Source organism: Molossus molossus, unplaced genomic scaffold, assembly GCF_014108415.1.
Source record: "Molossus molossus isolate mMolMol1 unplaced genomic scaffold, mMolMol1.p scaffold_m16_p_23, whole genome shotgun sequence".
In the NCBI taxonomy this organism is placed as follows: domain Eukaryota; kingdom Metazoa; phylum Chordata; class Mammalia; order Chiroptera; family Molossidae; genus Molossus; species Molossus molossus.
Window position 1 is genome coordinate 17,260,791 of NW_023425359.1, and position 20,799 is coordinate 17,281,589.

At 43.7% G+C, this 20,799-nt stretch overlaps 1 protein-coding gene across 2 annotated transcripts in view; it reads right to left on the minus strand.

Moving 5' to 3' along the window:
- Positions 1–6,529, minus strand: part of MARK1 (microtubule affinity regulating kinase 1) — a 72,315-nt gene extending 65,786 nt beyond the window's left edge. The window contains exon 1 of one of the 2 annotated variants that reach the window (XM_036277377.1): positions 6,324–6,374. In XM_036277377.1, coding sequence (XP_036133270.1) covers positions 6,324–6,374 — 51 coding nt within the window. Of the gene's footprint in view, positions 1–6,323 lie in introns of both variants that reach the window. The other variant, XM_036277376.1, reaches the window with a different exon arrangement.
- Between the last annotated feature and the right edge of the window lie 14,270 nt (positions 6,530–20,799).

Sequence of the window (20,799 nt, forward strand, 5' to 3'; positions counted from 1 at the left end):
ATTCAATACCTTTTCATGTTAAAAGTTCTCAACTCTCTGGGAATAGAATAATTATGTCAACATAATAAAAGCCGCATATGAAAAGCCCATAGCTAATATCATACTCAACAGTGAAAAAGTGAGTTTTTCCTCTAAGATCAGGAACAAGGCAAGGAGGCCACTCTCGCCACTTACATTCAATTAAAAATCCTAGCTAGAGCAGTTTGACAAGAAAAAGAAATAAAAGACATCCAAATTGAAAAAGAAGAAATTAAAGTATCTGTTTGCAAATAACCATGATCTTATATGTAGAAAACCCTACAGATTCAAAACAACAACTTGTTAGAACTATAGACAAATTCAATTAAGTTGCAGGATACAGAATCAACAAATGAAAATAACTTGTTTCCATGCCAGAACAACAAATGATACAAAAAGGAAATTTAAAAAGCAATCCCATTTACAATAGCATCAAAAATAATAAAATACTTAGGAATAAACTGTAACTAGGGAGGGGGAAGACTTGCACACTGAAAACTACAAAATGTTGCTAAAAGAAATTAAAGAGGACACAAATAAATGGAAAGCCACACTGTATTCATGGATTGGAAAATTTAATATTGATAAAATGTCCATACTACTCAAAGGTCTACAGAATCGATATACAATCTCTATCAAAACCCCAACAGCATTTTTTACAGAAACAGAAAAAACAATCCTAAAATTCATATAGAACCACGAGGACCCTGAATAGTTGAAACGATCTTGAGGAAAAAAATAAAGAACCATGGACCTCACAATTTCCGGCTTCAAAGCATACTACAAAGCTACAGTAATCTCTACGGCATGATACTGACATATAAACCAATGGAACGGAGCCCAGAAATAAACCTGTGAACATATAGTCAAATGATCACTGACAAGAGTGCCAAGAATACACAAGGGAGAAAGGATAGTCTTTTCAACAAATGGTGCTGGGAAAACTGGATATCCACAAATCGGACCTTTCTCTCACACACGCGCGCGCGCGCGCACACACACACACACACACAATCAATTTAAAATGGATTAAAGGCTTAAATGTAATACCTGAAACTATAAAACTCCTAGAAGAAAACAGAGGGGGGAACGTTAGTATGTTGTTCTTAGAAATGATTTCGTGGCTATGACACCAAAAGCACAGACAACCAAGGTAAAAACAGACAGGTGGGCACTTCATCAAACTAAAAAGTTTCTGCACAGCAAAGGAAATAATCAATGGAGTGAAAAGGCAACCTGTAGACTGGAAGAAAATATGTAACTCCTGCCATTCAATATTTAAAAAAAAAAAAAAAAACTGCTTTCTTAAAAATGGACAAAGGACTTGAACAGATGTTTCTCCAAAGAAGATGTAAAAATGGCCTATAGATATATGAAAAGATGCTTAACATCACTAGCAGGGAACTGTAAATCAAAACCACAGTGAGATATCACCTCACACCTGTTAGGATGGCCAGTATCAAAAAACAAAATAAAACAAAACAGACGATAACAAATGTTGGTGAGGATGTGGAAAGATCGGAACTTTGTGCATTGTTACAGAAGTGGAAAATGGTACAGCCACTATGGCAAACAGTACGGAGTTCCTCAAAAAATTCAAAATAGATCCAACAATCTCATTGCTAGGTATTCAGTCAAAAGAATAGGAATCAGGATCCGGAAGAGATATCTGCACTCCTAGGTTCACTGCAGCATTATTCATAATAGTAGACATGAAAACAGCCCAAAGGTCCATCAATAGATTAATGGGTCAAGAAGATGTGTTCTCTACATTCAATGGAATGCATATTTTGCCATCATAAAAAGAAAGGATTTCCATTATATGCTAAGTGAAAATAGCCAGTCATAGAATGATTAATACTGCATGATTCTTCTTAAATGAGATATCAAAAGTCATCAAATGTATAGAAGCAGAAAGAAGAGCCAAAGGCTGAGGAGAGGAGAACATGGGAGTGGTTGTTCCATGGGTATCAAGTGTCAGTCATGCAAGATGAAAGGTTCCAGAGCTGCTCTTTGACCTTGTGCCCATAGTTAACAACACTATACTGTACACTTGCACATTTGTTAAGAGGGTAGATCTCATGTCATCTGGTTTTTACCACACTAAGAAATATATTCATCAGAGGGGTCAACAGTGATTTAAATACAGCCAACGAAACTTAGCTCACTGCAACATATTACGTACAGTAACTGTACTGTAGATTTTACTATAGGTTGTAGCAGAGACACAATAACATAGGGGAAGCAATGAATGAGAGTTTAAGACCCATGCAGAATAAGAATAGAAAATTTTTGCATCTCTAATCAGAGCACCAGAAATACTAGAGAGGACAGAGGGGTAAGAAATCTTCAAAGAGATACTGGTTGCTACATTTCCCAAATTAATGAAAGATATAAATCCGCAGAGTTTGGACTAAACAAATCACACAGATTACTGTGTGGAGAGGCAAGGAACTCGTGGGAAAAGTGAATGAGAAGTTAAGGCACACGGAAGATTAAGGTCTAACATAATCTGATCAGTATCCCAAAGGCCAGAAACTGATGTATTTTGATGACAAATGAAAACATTCAAAGGGGAACACTGTAGCACTGATCATTTGTGCATTACTCCTCCTCACTGTGCTCAACACTGGCAAATACATAATTAAGGAGACAAAGTATAACGGCAATTAGAATGCAGCATGATAGGTACATGTGACATGTGAGGTGTGCCCAGTTCTGAACAAACCCAAGGGTAGTGGTTATTAACAGTGATTCCCAAGGGACAAATACTAATGGCCACCTAGTTACAGCCAGTACTTGTTACAGTCATCAGTGAATTTCAGATCCACGAAAAGAGTCGCCATCCAGAGTTGTGTTGTTCAAAGTTTCAAAACAACTTTAACCAAAGTCCATTTTAAAAAATTCTCAAAGGGAGTTCAATTAAGTTTCTTCATACTGATCAAACTGTCAGCACAGAAAGCTAGTCTGAACATTTTGGATCCATAACAATTAGCATCATCAGATTTCTTCCCAAAACACAAAAAAATGTTTGTCTTGCTTCATTTAAAAGCGCATAAAAGTAATGGAATATATGACCTATATCCATGCTGCAATGAGTCAAGTAATCCAACAGAAGAAAAGAAAGAAATATTTAAAATACCTATTCTTTTTCTGGACTTACTCTTCACCACCTAAAATCAAACCCATTCTGCATAAGTTACTGATATTATCTGCGCCTTTTCTACTTCACTAAAGAGCGTTATTCCATCACAGGGCATCACTGGTGGGCTGCTGTGCGTGGCCACGTGAGGCCCATTAATGCACACACAAATCTTTCATCTAAGAAAATGCTTCTGCAAAAGTACACACAGAATGTTCCCAAAGAAAATAAGTTCTTTCTCACCCAACTCTAAACATTTGTAGTCTCTAGAAGCTCAGTGCTATAACATTCCTCTCTTGAATTTGTAAATTTATCCTCAATATATATTAGAGGCATGGGTAGATATTACGTAGGCCCAAGGATACAATATCCATATACATTTATGTATGACTACACAGATTTTTATATAAACTGCAAGTGATTTTGCTAAAATAAAATAATAAGATGGTTCCTTCAATGGCAGTTTTTGCTTATTTTAATTTCCAGCAGTAATGAAATGCTTTTAGCTATGCCCTTAATATTCCAAAAGACCGAGAAGCCTTTCATTGTCATACAAATGTAAATTTTCCCAACCAGTTTTTAAAATATGTTACTGTAACTGGAAACACTACATATAAATGTGTATTTTGACTGCCATCCTGGCAGTAATCTATTTAGTAATCAAGCATGGTTTGTTACTTTATTTCATTGATGAGAGGTAAGGTAAGAATGGACAATGACACTGACTACCAGAGAATAGAGAGAGACACCAATTGGTGACTTAAACAACCATCACTGATGAACACTTATAGAACTTACAAACCAATCTAGCCCTATTTATACAGTGTTTACTACTATACACTGTCTGGAATTATAGTTACCTTTTCTGTACGTTTCTTGAAGGGAGAGGTCTTGACTTAAATACGACTAGTAGCCCGGCCAGTGTGGCTCAGTGGATTGAGCGTGGTCTCATGGGCTGAGCGGCCCCAGGTGGATTCCAGGTCAGGGCACATACCTGGGTTGTGGGCTCAGATCCCAGTAGGGGGCGTGCAGGAGCCAGCCAATCGATGTTTCTCTCTCACATCCATGTTTCTATCTCTCCCTTCCTCTCTCTAAATATTTTTTAAAAATAAATAATAAATAAATATGACTACTATATCCTTTCTAGCTCAAAACCAAAGCTGAGTGTATACTTACTGATAAATGATCCGCTAGACGGTAATATGTATCTCCCATAGAAATGAGGAGAAAACCAGGGTGTGGGTAAGGTAAGCTAATTGTAGGTATAGTTATGTACAACACAATGACAGCAAGGGACAAGACCATAAAAGTGACTGAAATAACATGTTCAGAAACAGAACAAATTAGTTTATACAGCAAAATCATTTTCAGAAGATACAACAAAATGTACCACATGATTATTGCTTAGCTTAAAAATGCTTTTTTTTTTTGGGTCTGACCTGCGATGCCCCATTCCTATTTCTGTAATGCTATTTCATGTCTGTATAAACCACCTTATTCATGCAAGTGTGGGAAGAGCTATATGTACTACTCAAAATCCAAAAGAAAATAAAAACAATGTATTATCCCACCCTTCTGAGGTTAATTAACATACACAGTGTTTTGCTAATTAGAACAAAGGTCTTACTTTTCATGCCCACCAAAATGACATACTGAATAACAGGAATCTCTGTAGAGTTTCTGTTAGAAAAATTCTACAGCAACGTGGCTTTAAAATCAACTTTCATCAAAATTTTCATCTCTTTCCCCTGACCTTCTTCAATCTCTCAATCAAAATTATATATCAATTATGTTTTTATATCAACATGCATGAATGCAACTTAAGTGATAATTCACGACAGCAGCTGACTTACACTATCTTTACGGTTTTAAATGCACCACACCACCAAGGATAAAAGCACACTCTGAAACATCTTCCTAGGTCTTCTAACAAGAGTCTCTTCCTAGAATTTCTTCTCCCTTCACATAATCATATTAAGTCTCTGTGGTCCCCTACTCTCTCAGATCAAATAATCTGTTCACACCTGTGCTCAGAGGTGAGTTTTATCTCTTCTGTCTCCTATCTTTTGTCTTAGAAGTGCGCAGGTACTCATTTTATTTTACCAGCCCTGTGAAGGCATCTGTCTACCAAGAGCTGGAGAGTTAACTAGACAAGTAGAGAGAGATCTGGACAGCCCCCCAAAGCCTGCTACCCTTCTGGTCCTTAAAACAAGTCAGAAAATCAGCCAAGGCCCCATTTACAGGCCGTGAGAGTTGTTTTGTTGTTGTTGTTGTTGTTGTTGTTGTTGACGATGATGATGTCTTTCTCACAAAAGAACTCACACACAGACACAACTGTACTTTTCAGAAGGTGGAAATACAAACTGATCCAGTCCCTTTGGGTTTCAGGCGTTTAAACACCAGGGACGTCTGCATCTAGATAAAAACTCCTGAGGGCAAGTTGATCAAAGACACAGAAAATCCTTCCTTCAAAGAAATGCACCTTGTGACGCTCCAAGGAGGAGGAGAGAGATTTAAAGTAAAACCTGCCCTGATTTATTGCCGCTGACTTGAGGAAGGGAAGAAAAAGCCCTTGATTTCCTACGGCTTTTCAACATTCTGCTGTGACCCCAAGGCCACAGAGGCTGTTGGTGAAATTCTTCCACTCATCACTACTGAGCAGTGTCCCAGCACTGTAAACTCCTGCGCACAAATGCACACGCCGTCTCCACTACCATTCTCGCCCTCCCGTGCCCGACCCCGGCGTGGACACAATGCTACAAAAAGCAAAGTCATGGGGCAATGCAGGGGGGGGGGGGGGTACAAAGGACTGAAAGAGGCAGAAAAGCGAGGGGAGAAGAAATAGTCAGCGACTGGTCGGGGACCTAGAGCCAGCCCTGGGGTGGGGATGCAGGGCGCCCGGGCACGGGAACGCCATCGGGATGCCCACTCGCCTTGCCCGCCGCTCTGCCCTCCATCACCCACGCTCCCGGCGGGGCCAGCTCCGGGCAGAGGGCGCCACTCAGGTCGCGGCGCGCCGAGGGCTGGGCAGCCGGGCTGAGGGCCGAGGGGCGCGGGCGCGGGCGGAGACCCTGCGGCACGCGGGGGCAGCGGGGCAGCGGGGCAGCGGGGCCGCGGCCCGGGCGAGGGGGCAGCGCGGCCCGGGGTCGGCCCGGCTACTCACGTTCTCCGTGTCCCGCTCGTTCACCGTGGGCAATGGCGTCCGGGCCGACATTTTGTGCGGGCGGCGGGGGCGGGCCGGGGTCCCGCGGGCCGGGCCGGGTGCGGGCTCCGGGGCGCAGGGCGGGCGCGGGGCGGGCGAGGCCGGGCGCAGCGCTCCCGCAGGCGGCGGGCGGTGCAACCCGCGGCCCCGGCGCGAGAGGGGACGAGGCCGCGCAGGGAGGGGAGGGGGCGGCTGCCCGCGGCGGCGCCGGGGACGCGGGCGGGGAGGGCGGGGAGCGCGCGGTGCGCCGGGGACAGAGGCGCCGGGCGGCGTCCGGCTCGCTAGGCTCCCGGGGCCATGGCTGAAGGTGAACTCGTCCGAGGTCCGCGGGAGCCCAGGCCTGACAGCGCCGCGCCCGCCCGTGAGCCCGTGAGCCCGTGAGCCCGGAGAGCGGAGCCCGGGCCGCGCCGCAGCCCGCGCGGGACCTTCCTGCTCGTCCGCTCGGCGCCCGGAGCCGGGAGCGGCCGGCGGCACTGCGCGCCCGAGGCACTTGGCGTGGCGGGTGGGCGGGCGCCAGCCGGGCCTCTCCATTCATTCCCTCATTAGGATGCGGGCGCCTCCTCCCGCCCGCCCAGCGTGCGCGTCCCGTTTATTTTTGTCCCGCGCCCCACCCGCGAGGACGGTCTCGCAGAGCCTCGGTCTTTTCTTTTGCTTGGTGTTTGGGTTTTGCCGGCGGAGGGCGGAGGGCGCTGGTCCCTTTTTTGTCCGTTTCGTGGGGGAAGAATTGGGTGCATCTGACCCCGGCTGGGGCGCCACCGCCGATCTGCTACCTCGGGACGGCTCCCACTTTTCAACCCCCCTCGCCCCGGTCAAGGTTTCCCATCCCCTGCCCTTCCGGAGCCCTCTCTCAGCCCCTTCTGCACGGAGCCCCTAGGGTCAGGGTCACCCTAATAGTTGGGTACAGGGCAAAAAAAAAAAAAAAAAAGCCCCTACAGGCGCCAGCCAGGGGCTCAGGCCACACATCTTGCCCAGGTGGCCCGGACTGCCAGGCCTTTTGGGGAATGGGGACCGTGGAAGAGGTCACCTGGGGACCACCGCAGCACCCCCAGAGTGGGTGCCCCCGGGGAGTCACAGCGTCTACAAGAGCCCATCGTCATTTCCTGGGACTCGAGGAAGTGTCACTTAGGCGAGCTTGCTTAGGAAGAGAGGACAGCAGTCTCGGATTGGGGTCCTGTCCTACCTGCTCCAGGTGGCTTCTCCCCTTCCACCCAGCTGCACTTCTCAGATCTGCTACATCACTAGTGGCACGAGGCGCCCGCAGCCCCTTAGAAAGCAATGCTGCTGCTTCCTGTCTTATTTGAGAGCTTACATTTTGCACGCTCAGCCTCTAGGACAAAATCCTTACCATATTCTTTCCCCATCTTTCCAGTATTTCTTTTTCACTTCCTTGCATGTGGGGGGGCAGATAAAAGGAGCAATAGAAGGAGTAGATCCAATTTTTAGCCACTTCCATAAGCTTCCGATGGGAATCTCAAGGTGGGCCATCTGCCTCTTCCCTGAAGTCCACACATTTGGGGGAAAAAAAAAAAAAAAAAAGAACCCTGCACCAGATGGTTTTTATCCTGACTTATTAAAGGTGGCTTCTGAAAAGTTAACACTTTCAAGTTAACAAATATCTGTGACCCTTACAACACGTTCCGAAAGACCTCACATATCCTTCTAGAACGCCATCTATGTGTGTATTTCTTTAGCACTGTATCTTGTAAATACTTCCCAGTTTCACGAAGCAAATAAAAATCCCAAGAGCCCTTTGATGTTGATCGCTGCTCCTCAAACACAGTTCGGGCCACAGAAATGCAAGGCTGCACACTGAGTTACGGTCTGCACCCGGGAACACCGGGCGTTTACAGCTGCTCTGCGGACATCCTGAATCACCCAGATGTACTGAGGTTGCCAGGGCAGAGCTTGTACTTTTCTGATTAACTAGAGTCACTGTTGCCTACAGGGGCTGCTAACCATGTCAGCAGCACTAGTGACTGCGGCAGCCACCCCAGAGCACCATGTGTTACACAGGACCGGTGGTAACCTGGGAGTAAACAAGTATCTGTGAAAGGGTGTTCGACCCCTTTGGAATACGAATCATTCCTTCCACTGATAACTTGGATTTAGTTTTTCTATGCCTGTTAGCCTATATCTTTCCCTGTGTATTGACCCAGGCAAGCATATTTATTTTTACAAACGTCCACTCCACTGGCTTAGTCAAGATCATAGATGCGCCGGGCTAATAGCGTACAGAAGATAACTGTGATATGCGGGGGCGTTCACCCCATAAGGTTCATTATACCTGCAGTGTATCATTAGAGATAGCCGAAAGGGGAGGCCAGGATTCGGACACAGCGGCTTCCAAGACTTTCAAGTGTACATTAGAACTCACAGCAAATCCCTTAGCTATACGTGCTACACTGTGTCCACATATTGAACCTTAACTGAAAAAATCACATAACAATAGGAGGGGATACTTATTATTTAAATCAACCCATAAAAAAGGGTTTTATAACAGTGAGCTACATTCAATGAGGGGAGTCTTCACTGGATGGGTTGCTCAAATCCACAACTCTGGTTAACAAAATAGACTAGAAACAACCTTTTTCCCCCAATCCTCACCTGAGGACATTTTTTTAATATTTATTTTCAGATAGAGTGGGAGGGAGGGGAGAGAGGGAGAGAGGGAGAGAAACATCGACGTGAGAGGGACACATCCACTGGTTGCCTCTCACATGACTCCGACCAGGGCCTGGGACGAACTACAACCAAGGTATGTGCCCTTGCCCGGAATTGAACCCATGACTCATTGGTCCACGGACCGACACTCTAACCACTGAGCCAAACCAGCAAGGGCCACTAGAAACAACTTTATCCAAAAAATAAAAGGCAAATAATTCATGCCTGTCACAGGGGGCTTGTTATATAATGAAAATTCACTTTGCATAGGTTAGAAAAAGTCACTTTATTTTTTAAAAGAAGTGTGTGCCCCTATGTGAGCTCTCCTCCCTTTAAAATGTCGTGAGCCTGGCCCAGCCGGTGTGGCTCAGTGGTTGAGCATCGACCTATGCACCAAGAGGTCACCGGTTCCATTCCGTTTGATTCCGGGCCAAGGCACATGCCCAGGTTGTGGGCCTGATCCCCAGTAGGGGGCATGCAGGAGGCGGCCAGCCGATGTTCTCTCTCATCGATGTTTCTATCTCTCTCTCCCTCTCCCTTCCTCTCTCTCTAAAATTAATAAAGAAAAAAAGCGGCATGAGGCCGTATCGTGATGGAATCCAAACTGTGTAGCCACAGCCCTTACTTAATACTGAGAATGCTCATAAGCAAAATTGTGTCACTATATATAGCTTCTGGTGCCTGTGACTAGGAAGACATGACAGAAGGAATATTTTAAGGCTTTGAATAATTTTCTTTAGGGTTATTAGCCAAATGTGGCATGTCGAATTTAGAGTTTTCTAACCTACGGTGTTGGGGAAAAAAAGGATTCAGAAAAAAAATTGAAATACTGAGAAAACAAAAGAAAAGTAAGATCTAGGGGTGCTAAACCCACGCCGAGATGTGCTAAAAGAGCATTGCGCACCGACAGCCTCAGGAAGCAGAATTCTCTAGAACTGCACCACCCTCTCTAGGGCCAGGCACGTGGCTACTGAACACGTGGCAGGTCACTAGTGCCACTGAGGAACTGAATTTCTTATTTGATTTCATTTTAAACAACTTACAAACATATTTTATTCGGTTATTGGAAAAAATTTAAATTATGTTGGAAAAACTTGGATCCATGTATCTCCCCTCTCAACTATAAATATTCTGAAATCTCAGTGCAGATCAAGTATTTCTGATGAAAATTTATCATCTGAATTGAGATCTGCTGTTAGTATAAGATGCACACCCGAATTTTAAAGACTTAGTAGGAAAAAAGACTGCATGATATCTCTTAAAGAATATATTGATTATATTGAAATGCTAATATTTTGATGTTGGGTTGAGTGAAATACATTATTAAAATTAATTTCCGTTTCTTTTTACTTTTTCAAATGTGGATACTGAAAGGTATAAAATTACATATATGACTTAAATCATGTCTCTATTGGACAGCACTTTCTATAAGGTAAAAATTGAGAATAAAGAGGTTTACTAGTTGAAGAATCAAAGGCCTTGATTAGAAGCTAACACCACGCACTGTTGTGTTCAAACGGAATATTCGTCACCTAGTAGTTATCCGCAGTTAGCATTATAATATTCTTTCTGCAGAGCTAAATGAAAAACATGGCGAATTCATATAAATGAGTGTTAACAGATGGCACTCATTTGTAAACAAAGAATTTCTCAAATGTGACATATTCAGCAAAGTTCATAATAAACTCATGCATTTAAATGTATCAAATGTCTGGTAGACTTGGCCAGTCGGTAACTATTTATTGAGGGTATACTTTGTCTCAGTAGGAGGCAGGCAATCTTTCGTTTAACCCACACCAGAAAACTACAAGATGGGCAATTCTGTAAGGTAACAAAGAGTTGTCCCAGCTCAAAGAAAAGTGGTTAATGTTCTTCAGGAAAAGAACAACCGGTTCTTTTTATAAAATAAACTGGATTCTCATTGTTCTCAGTGGTTAACAAGGTAAATGTTTTTTGCATGTCAGTGATCACCACTGAAAATGTGAAATCACTGAAATGGAAAAGGGCCCCAAGAGAAAAGATGAGTTTTATGTTAGCAATTGTGTGAGCCTGCTGCCTTTTACATGTACCTACGGCCATAGAAGTCCTGAAAAGTCCCCCACCCCTCCTAGCTGTCAGCGTCAGCCCGAGAGTCCTGGCTCACGGGGCTTGTCCACGTTGGCTCCTCCCCACTTCACAACACAATCTATGTCTAAGTGGTAGTTAATCTCCTTCCACGCCCCACAAGCGCCCTGGACTCTGAAATGTTGCCCTGTTGGAATTCCCCAAACACACCGTCCTGCTGACTCCTCTGCACCTTGGAGTCACGTCTTCCGTCTTCCTGGAATGTCCTCCCCTCTTCTCTGTCTGATGGACTCAGAGTTGGTCTTTAAAACCCTTCTCTTGGAAGGCTTCCCTGACACCCCTGCTCCTCCCGACACCCACGGAGTTCATCAATCATTGTCTCTGTACCACCTCCGCGCCCTGGGCATTCTTGGGCTGCTCTCCTTGCACTGTGTGCCTGGCTGGTTGCCCACCTGCCTGAGACCTGGGTCAAGGAAGGGAATGTCTTATTTAACTCTTTTTGCCCAGGACCAAGCCCAGTGCCCAGCGATCAGTAGCTACGCAACTTCCTAAAGGACCATGATCGACCCATCCCATGTTGTACATTTTCCTGTACCTTCATATTCTTCTGCATTCCTATGAAGCATCATATAGGAATGGAAAATATGAAAATCACTCAAGTTTTCAAGTAGGGACTATAGAAGCAAATAAAATTTTATATAGTATACAAACTATTTTCTCAATAAATTATTTTTCTTTATTGATTTCAGAAGGAGAGGGAGAGAGAGATAGAAATGTCAATGAGAGAGAACATTGATTGGCCGCCTCCTGCATGCCCCTCGCTGGGGATCAGGCCCACAACCTGGGCATGTGCCCTGACCGGGAATCGAACCGGCGACCTCTTGGTGCAAGGGTCGATGCTCAACCACTGAGCCACACCATCTGGGCTATTTTTCCAATAACTATTATTGACTGGGTGGCAAAGTGACTCTTTCTATCTCCTATAGAGTAGTAGCGTAACACAGTGCTGTTAATTTTATTTTTTATTTTTTATTTTTATTTTTTTTATCCTCACCCGAGGATATTTTTCCATTTTTTGTACAGATAGAGTGGGAGGGAGAGAGAGAGAGAAACATCGACATGAAGGGACACATCGAGTGGCTGCCACCCGCACGACCAACCAGGGCCGGGGACCAACTGCAACCGAAGTACGTGCCCTTAGCGGGAACCGAACCCGGGTCTCTCCGGACCGCAGGCCGACGCTCTAACCGCTGAACCAAACCAGCCAGGGCAGTGCTGTTAATTTTAGTACTCTGTGATTTTACTGCAGTCATTCATTTTTACCCATACACAGAAACTGCTCATCACAGATATTTCGTAAAGCGGTCTTTTCAGCGAGCCTGTCCGTAAACCAAGGCGTATTGACAGCAAGTATTTCCCTGGCTGGGAGGAAGCACTGCAGAGGTAGGCTGAAAAGTCAGAAGTGGAATAACATGATGAGGAGTGCCGAACGCAAAGGGCTGGAGATCCAGCCCACGGAGGAGTCATCAGGAACTGGGTAGCTCTTCCCGGGCAAAGCCTTTCAGCAGGCGACTGTTACAGCATCACTTGGCAGTGCAAGTCAGGACAGCAAAACAAAGGCCGAGACACGTGGAAGTGACTACTGGTCTTTGGCAACATGGAAAAAATGCATCATCTTCAACGAAAGGATATTGGTTACATATAGATTCATGTAGGGGTGGCTACACCCACATTGCTGTACCTTCCAAACTACACATAGTTTTGTAATGTTTCACTGGAAGCAAAACAATCCTTTGAAAGTCGTATGGTAGCCACCCCAAAGTAAGAGTTTAGTTATCTTTCTCCTGCCATTTCCAAATTGAACATAATGTAATTCAGCGCCCTTTTAAACAGCCTTGTAATTTGATTATCGGATTTCATGGAACACATTCAGGGTGAACTGTTCCCTTATATTTTGATACTTATTTTGTCAGTATAAAATGATCAGTTTTGTAGTTTCATTCTATACACTCAACTTAATTTTCTCAATCCCTACAAATTGTTTCTTCTATGTTACATTACTTACATTTTGATGAGTTCCTTCCTTCCTACATAAGTACTGACACCATTTGTTACTTTGCTTTTCATTCATTCATTCATTTAAAAACATAAGAGCCCTGCTAATGCCAGGCACTACTCAAAGCTCTTCAGAAAGAGCAGTAGACAAAATACACAAAAATCCCGCCCACATGAAGTTTACATTTTGATAGACACTTTCAGTGTCTAGACAGTTCCAAACCAGAGCCTCCTATAATACAAATAATCTTTTATGTTATGCACTGGTTATTTTTTTTCTCTTTTAACAAACAGAAGCACCCAAGTTTAATTTTTTTTTTCTTTTCAGTAATGAATTGCAGTAGCTAGATCTTTTCTCCAATCTAAGGATAATTGCTTTCTCTCTTGGTATTTTGGCTTTTCTCCAGGAAGGTTTCGTCTAAATGGCTTCAACTGGTTCTGCAAGCAGCTTGGGTACTTTAAAACCATAATAAAGATGCCTTCCAGACCAGGTGACGCATTTGATCTACACTTCAGAATATTATCTCAGCTTTATTACACTGACACCAGTATACGTCTACATTTCATCATTATAAATTGCTTTATCTTCAACCACTGGTAAACTGTCAATATTTTGGCAGTTCTACAAGAATAATGTAAGAAATAAGAATCTATGTGTATAGCCATTTTAGAAGAACTTTTTTTTCCCCCAGATAAAGAAACAGTTTTGGTAAGTTCTGCCCCGTTTGTCCTATAAAAATTAAGCCCCTCTTACTCACTTTGGTGGTATATTCCACTTTTCCTTCATAACTCTTATAATAATGACTAACAGAGAGACACTGGAAGCATTCTTTCCAGTACTGTGGTACCTAGTACAGGACCTAGATTATGTATTAACATTGACTGGAGGAGTGAATAATAGATTTGATCATTTCTCTGAATTTGAACATATGTTTTCAGATCCCAGATTACTTTCAGACAACCTTAGTAGGTTGCCATTCATAAGTGAAGGACCCAGTTCAGGTGTCCCTTCATCTTTCCAAACTGGCTCTCCCCAGTCACCCCTTGGGCACCTGCCACCCATCGCGAAGTAGCTTGGTTGAGAAGTCTCCAGAAGAACTTCTCCCACTACTTGCCTTATCTTCTTTGTCTAGTTCTAAAACAAGTATCCAAATTCCTAAAGTTATAAATGCCTCTTTTTTAAAAGCATTAAAAATCGTGGGCTCTGCATCTCAGAAGATTACCATGGCTAGAATCCAGGTTTACTTATATGTGAAAAAATGTACTTCCTTTGTAATATTTTTAACCATTCTTTTGCTATCTACTTGTCTCGTATCAAACCTTAATTCCACCTTTACACTAAGTCACAAATCAGCTGCGTACTGTTGAGTACCTACTACATGCTGAGTACTATTCCAAGACTAGTTTTTATATAAAGACAGTGAGACTTGGATTGCAATATTAGAGCTGCATCTTTCCTACAAAAAGGAACTCCTCTTTTGTAATTGCTTCTGGAGCCTTGTGGCATGAGCGAGGTTTTGTGTATTCTCAGTGTGGGTAGGTCGTACTCTTTGGAGGGTTTCTTTTTAATGCTGAGTCATTCAGAATCAACTTTGATGAGTAGTATGCATGGTTACATTGGATAATCTCACATTTGAGTAAACATTCGAAGTGCAATAGGTTCAATAATATTTTCTTGTGTTCATCAAGTTAGATCGTGCTATAAAGAAGCATTTAAAACACTGGTAGATGACAGACAGCCTTTTTAGAATAAAAACCTTGAAAACGAACTATTGTTAAGAGTTGTTCTCATTGTTTTATAATCACTTCTACGTGTGGTTACATGGCTCATATAGTTAAAGAACGTGCGATCTTGATAGAATGACACAGAAGATGAAGAACAAATTAGTGTTAATTGCTAGTCCAAAGAGCACTAGAAGCCAATGAAACTGAAAAAGAGGCTTCATATAGGAGCATCAACACTCATCAACATCCTCATTAAGAGACAATGTGTACAGGTGGCCACCAGATGCACGAAAAGATGATCAACAGCACATGTCATCAAGGAAATGCAAATAAAAACCACAGTGAGATACCACCTCACACCTGTTAAAATTGCTATCATCAAAAAGACAAGAGCTCTGGCCAGTTTGGCTCAGCGGTTGGAGCGTTGGCCTGTGGTCCAGAGAGACCCGCCCGGATTCGGTTCCCGCTAAGGGCATGTGCCTCGGTTGCAGTTTGTTCCCGGCCCTGGCTGGGTCGTGTGGGTGGCGGCCACTCGATGTGTCCCTTTCACGTCGATGTTTCTCTCTCTCTCTCTCCCTCCCGCTCTATCTGAACAAAAAGAGATGGAGATGTCCTCGGGTGAGGATTAAAAAAAAAAAAAAACAAGACAAGAAATAACAAGTGTTGGTGAGGATATGGAGAACAGGGGACCCTTGTATACTGTTGGTGGGAATGCAGATTGGTGTAACCACTGTGGAAACCAGAATGGACTTCCCTCAAAAAAATTAAAAACAAAAGTACCATATAATCCAGCAATTCCACTTTTGGATCCATATCCAAAGAAAATAAAAATACGTATTTGAAAGGTACCTGCACCCCCACGTACATTGCAACATTGTTTATAATAGCCAAGACATGGAAACGACCTAGGTGTCCACCAGAGGATGAATGGATAAAGAAAATGTGAGAGAGAGATAATAGATTTATTATTCAGCCATAAAAAAAAAGAATGAAATCTTGCCATTCTTGACAGCATGAATGGACCTTGAGGGCACTATGCTAAGTGAAATAAGTCAGACAGAGAACGACAAATACCATATGATCCCATTTATATGTGGAATCTAAAAAACAAGCTCATAGATGCAGAAACGGGGGCTGGAGGGTGAATGAAGTGGGTCAAAGGTACACACTTCCAGTTGTAAAATAAATAAGTCACAGGGATGTAATATACAGCATGGTGACTATGGTTAATAATAGTACTGTAACACATATTTAAAAGTTGCCAAGAGAATAGATCTTAAAAGTTCTCACCACAACAAAAGAAATATTTGCCACTACGTAGGGTGATAAATGCTAACTGGATTTGTGGTGATCATTTGGTAATATATACAAATACTGAATCATTGTGTTATACACCTGAAACTGATATAAAGCTCTATGTCAATTATACTCCAGTGAAAAAAATAAATAAAAAAATAAAAGAGCCAATGTTTATGCGTATTTTCTAAAGCCTTTGTCTACATTATCTCTCGTAATCCACACAGCAAGTTGGGTAAGCAAATATTCCTAGTTGATTCCCCAGAGAAGAAACCAAGCCTCAAAAGTAGCAATAACTGCCTAGTGGCATTCATTCCATGACAAACGGATCTGGAAAAATGGGTCTTCCATCCCAGAATCCAGGCCTCTTTTCATTCATTTCTGGGTCTCTCCCCTAGACACCTGGACATCTGCAGAGGGATGTCACTCCATATCCATGTTCCTCATGTCTCTTCCATGTCACTCTTCCTAAAACCATTGTCAGCATTCTGAATCTGAGAACACGAATGCAACTGAGACACAGAGATGCGAGTTAAGGACAGAGAACCTGCCCTGGCTGGTTTGGCTCAGTGGTTAGAGGTTCGGCCCACGGTCTAGACAGAACCTGGTTCGGTTCCCGCTAAGGGCATGTACCTCGGTTGCAGTTGGTTCCCGGCCCCGGTTGGGGTCATGTGGGTGGCAACCGCTCGGTGTGTTGCTCTCAAATTGATGTTTCTCTCTCTCTCTTCCTCCCTCTCTCTCTCCCGCTCTGTCTGAAGATAAATGCGAGAATGTCCTCGGGTGAAGATTAAAAAAAAAAAAGACAGGGAACCTTGTGAGTAACTGTTGTGAACTTACCTGCTATAAATGTGAAATAAAATCAGGTCCAGCCCTCGAGGCCATATTGGATTATGTAGCTTGTCTGATGTTTTTATATGGATGAAATCAGATTAGATTGAAGACCAAGAGCAAACTGGAATTAGGAAAGAAATCATGAAGAGATAGAACTCATAGCCTGGAGGGCATGCGTTTGTGTGTGAGTGGACAGGTAAGCAGGGAGCACACTCATACGGGGAATGGAGAGAATCTTCCCAGATTATGGTTAGCAGAGAGCTTATGGACTAAGTATATATATTTACACACACGCAATTGATTGAGAGAGAGATTTGTTATTCTACTTATCTATGCATTTATTGGTTGATTCTCTTTTTTCTTTATTGATTTTACAGTGAGAGGGAGAGAGAGAGAGAAACATCGACGAGAGAGAACACTGATTGGCCACCTCCAGCATGCTCCCCACCAGGAGTCAGGCCCACAACCTGGGCATGTGCCCTGACCAGGAATCAAACTGGAGACCTAGAGGCTCACGGGTCAACGCTCAACCACTGAGCCACACTGGCCGGACTCATTGGTTGATTCTTATATGTGCCCTGACAGGGGATTGAACTCACAATCTTGGCATATTGGGATAATGGTCTAAGTAACTGTGCTATCTGGCCAGGCAACTAATTATACTTTTAAGGATGTAGATGTTTTCTTTTAGTCAGAGGAGGTCAAATTGCTTAAGCAACCATCATGCCAATACTTACACTGATTGTATCCCGCCGGCACAGCCGAGAACAGGCAGGCCGCTACGCAGGAGGGTGCTGGGGATAAAATCCCACCCACATGGTAGATCAGCGTGTGGAAGTTCGAGAAGGTGCTGAGGTGCTGCACTGAAGAAATGGTGGGCAGGGTGCGCAACCCTCAGAAGACTTAGGAGCCCTGCGGTCCCCTTTGTCAACTGGACAAAAAGGAATGAACTGGCCCAAATGGGAATGCCGGCCCCCTTCCTGTAGGCAGGCCGGCTTCGTGGCGGTCACCCCCTGGCCGGTCACGGGGGCTCTCCACCCAGGAGAATCCCAGGCTTGGTTATGCTCTTCTTTGGCTGTGTTGAAATTCTGAGTAATTTTTTTTCTTTATTGATTTTAGAGAGAGAGGAGGGGAGAGGGAGAGAGAGACAGAAACATCAATGACAGAGAACATCAATCAGCTGTCTCCTGCACGCACCCCACTGGGGATTTGGCCCATAACCTGGGCATGTGCCCTGACCGGGAATCCAACTGGTGACCTCTTGGTGCAGGGGTCAATGCTCAACCACTGAGCCACACTGGCTGGGCAATTCTGAGTAATTTGTTTTTATCCTCACCCAAGGACAGTTTTCCACAATTTGTTCAGATAGAGTGGGAAGGAGAGAGAGAGAGAAACATCGATGTGAAAGGGACACATCGAGTGGCTGCCACCCACACAACCCAACCAGGGCCGGGGACAAACTGCAACTGAGGTACGTGCCCTTAGTGGGAACCGAACCCGGGTCTCTCTGGACCACAGGTCGGCGCTCTAATTGCTGAGCCAAACTGTCTAGGGCAATTCCGAGTAATTTTTAAATAAGATGTCCTACTCCAGGCCCATAACTTATATAACCAGTCCATATACTGTATAATATAGTTCTAAGCACCATAATTATCTCTCAGTAATGTTACTTCGTTGTCATTGCTTGTTCTTCTTGTTACAACTGTTATTATTACTTTACTATTATTAGCTATGCTCCAGAAACCTCAGTCCACGCAAGCTTCACTCACCTCATAACCACGTGCCGGAGAAGGGTAAGTAGTTAGTGAAAGACCAGGTGAGTCTGTTTGAATGACCATCTGGCTCAGAGGAGTAAAGGTAAGCCATCTCTATTAAGCAACACCAACCGAAACAACCAGCCATCAGGCAGCGAGAGCACACATACCAAGCCTTGTGCTAGAATCATAACAAGATAGACCCCTCCTATTATATGACACCCACGGAGTGCCCTGCAGTTCACATTTGTCACTTTTTTTATCTCCACACCAACCCTATGCGAGTTACCCGGAGTCACACCCAGTTATGGATGACGGTTAGGAGGGAACTGTCCCTCCCGCAAGGAGCTCACAATTGCATCATTTTGACCAGCACCCCTATTCACCACATCTCGCCGCTGCAACATCAGGATCTGAACACACCACACACACACGTAGCCCAAAAGCACCATAAGAGACAATTACTGCGCAGAAATATAGTGTGAAATGCAACTATTGGGGCCCCGAGGACATAGCTAAGTGGGTCCGAGTTACATGGAGTTGATTACATGGGGAGCAGAGCTTGAAGCTGTGTCTTAAAAGACATAAAGAACCAATATCAGTCAAAAGGAATGACTCATTCATTCTCCGATGAGAACGTAATGGGCCACAGCCTGGAAGCAAGAATGAGCTCGCCGTGGACAGGAGAAGGCAAGTCAATGAGGTTGACTGCAACAAAGTTTTAAGCAGTCGTAGGAACCATTCACGTGCAAATATATTTAAGGACACAACTATGCGTGCTCACATGTGCGAGCCAGCTTTCCACGAATAGAACCATGAGCTTCTACCAACATGGCTTTAAAATAATGCTGGGAACCACGGCTTGCTGCTTTCGACTCCTTAACAGTTTTCTCCTTTGGGAGGCTCTGAAGCTACTGGCACGCACTCTCCTGGGTTTATAGACCCAAAAAAGAAAAAAAAAAAAAATCACAGAACTTTCTCTTTCCCTGAGTGTGGAACACGATTTTAATTTCTAGTTGAAATGTATTATTGTGGGCTCGCTGACATTCTTTCCCAAAACAAGACCACAACTATTTGTGCTGCAGGAAGAGTTTGCAGTGCAACATGAGGGAACGCATTCTGGTAAGATGCCTTGATGCGTCGCTCAAGAAACATGTTTGCTTTGCTCTCTGCTTTTCTGCCTGTTATGTTTATAGACCATTTATTTGTGATAGCAAGAAGTTTAAACAATAAACAATACATGAACATAATCCCGGCCCCCCAGAATCTCCTCTGGGGAGGAAGTGGGGTCTGGATGTTAAGCCATCCCAGATGAATGGAATGACCGGAACGCAGGGTCTTATTCCCAGTTCCAGTGTCTGTGGTCTTTATTCTCTGTGCCTCCTTCCTACTAAATGGAAATAGCCATTTCCACTTCATCATCGATGCGTGTAAGAGACGTTCAAAGTCCTGGTGAAGTACAAATAATATACATAAATAAATATATACATATAGGCTTAAAACTGCTCTCTTCCATTTATGGTAAAATATAAAATCTCTGTGATGTCATAAGAAAAGTCCCCAAAATAGAGCACTGTCCATTCACCTTAGCCCTCTCGGATGGTGACCAAAATACTGCTGAAAGTTGTATTCATTTATATGTGGCCCGGTTCTGAGGGAGGGGTCTTTGACTTACTCTCCTAGGCTTCTGAATGCGTATGTATCGTTCTAGAATGGTGCTTCTCACACTATCTTTACTGAAAAGCCAGGTTTTTTATTTCCCTCCAAATTTCAAATCTGTCAAAAACTGACACCGTTGTAAAAATGCAATGAGAATGCATCACAGAAAACGTTAAGGATTGTAAACATTGACATACAAAAATAAGAGCTTAAGTAGATTATTACTTTCAACAGACCTAAGGTGACTCTGTCGAATTTTATGTTTCTAAGCACTCTCAATTTCTACTCGCTCACCACTGGACAACGATGATCAGTGTGGGTTTGGCTGCTCTAAAGGTCCCCACCCAAGCTCTCCAGCAGGCCTCCCCGGGCCCCCCGAAACTCTTCCTGAT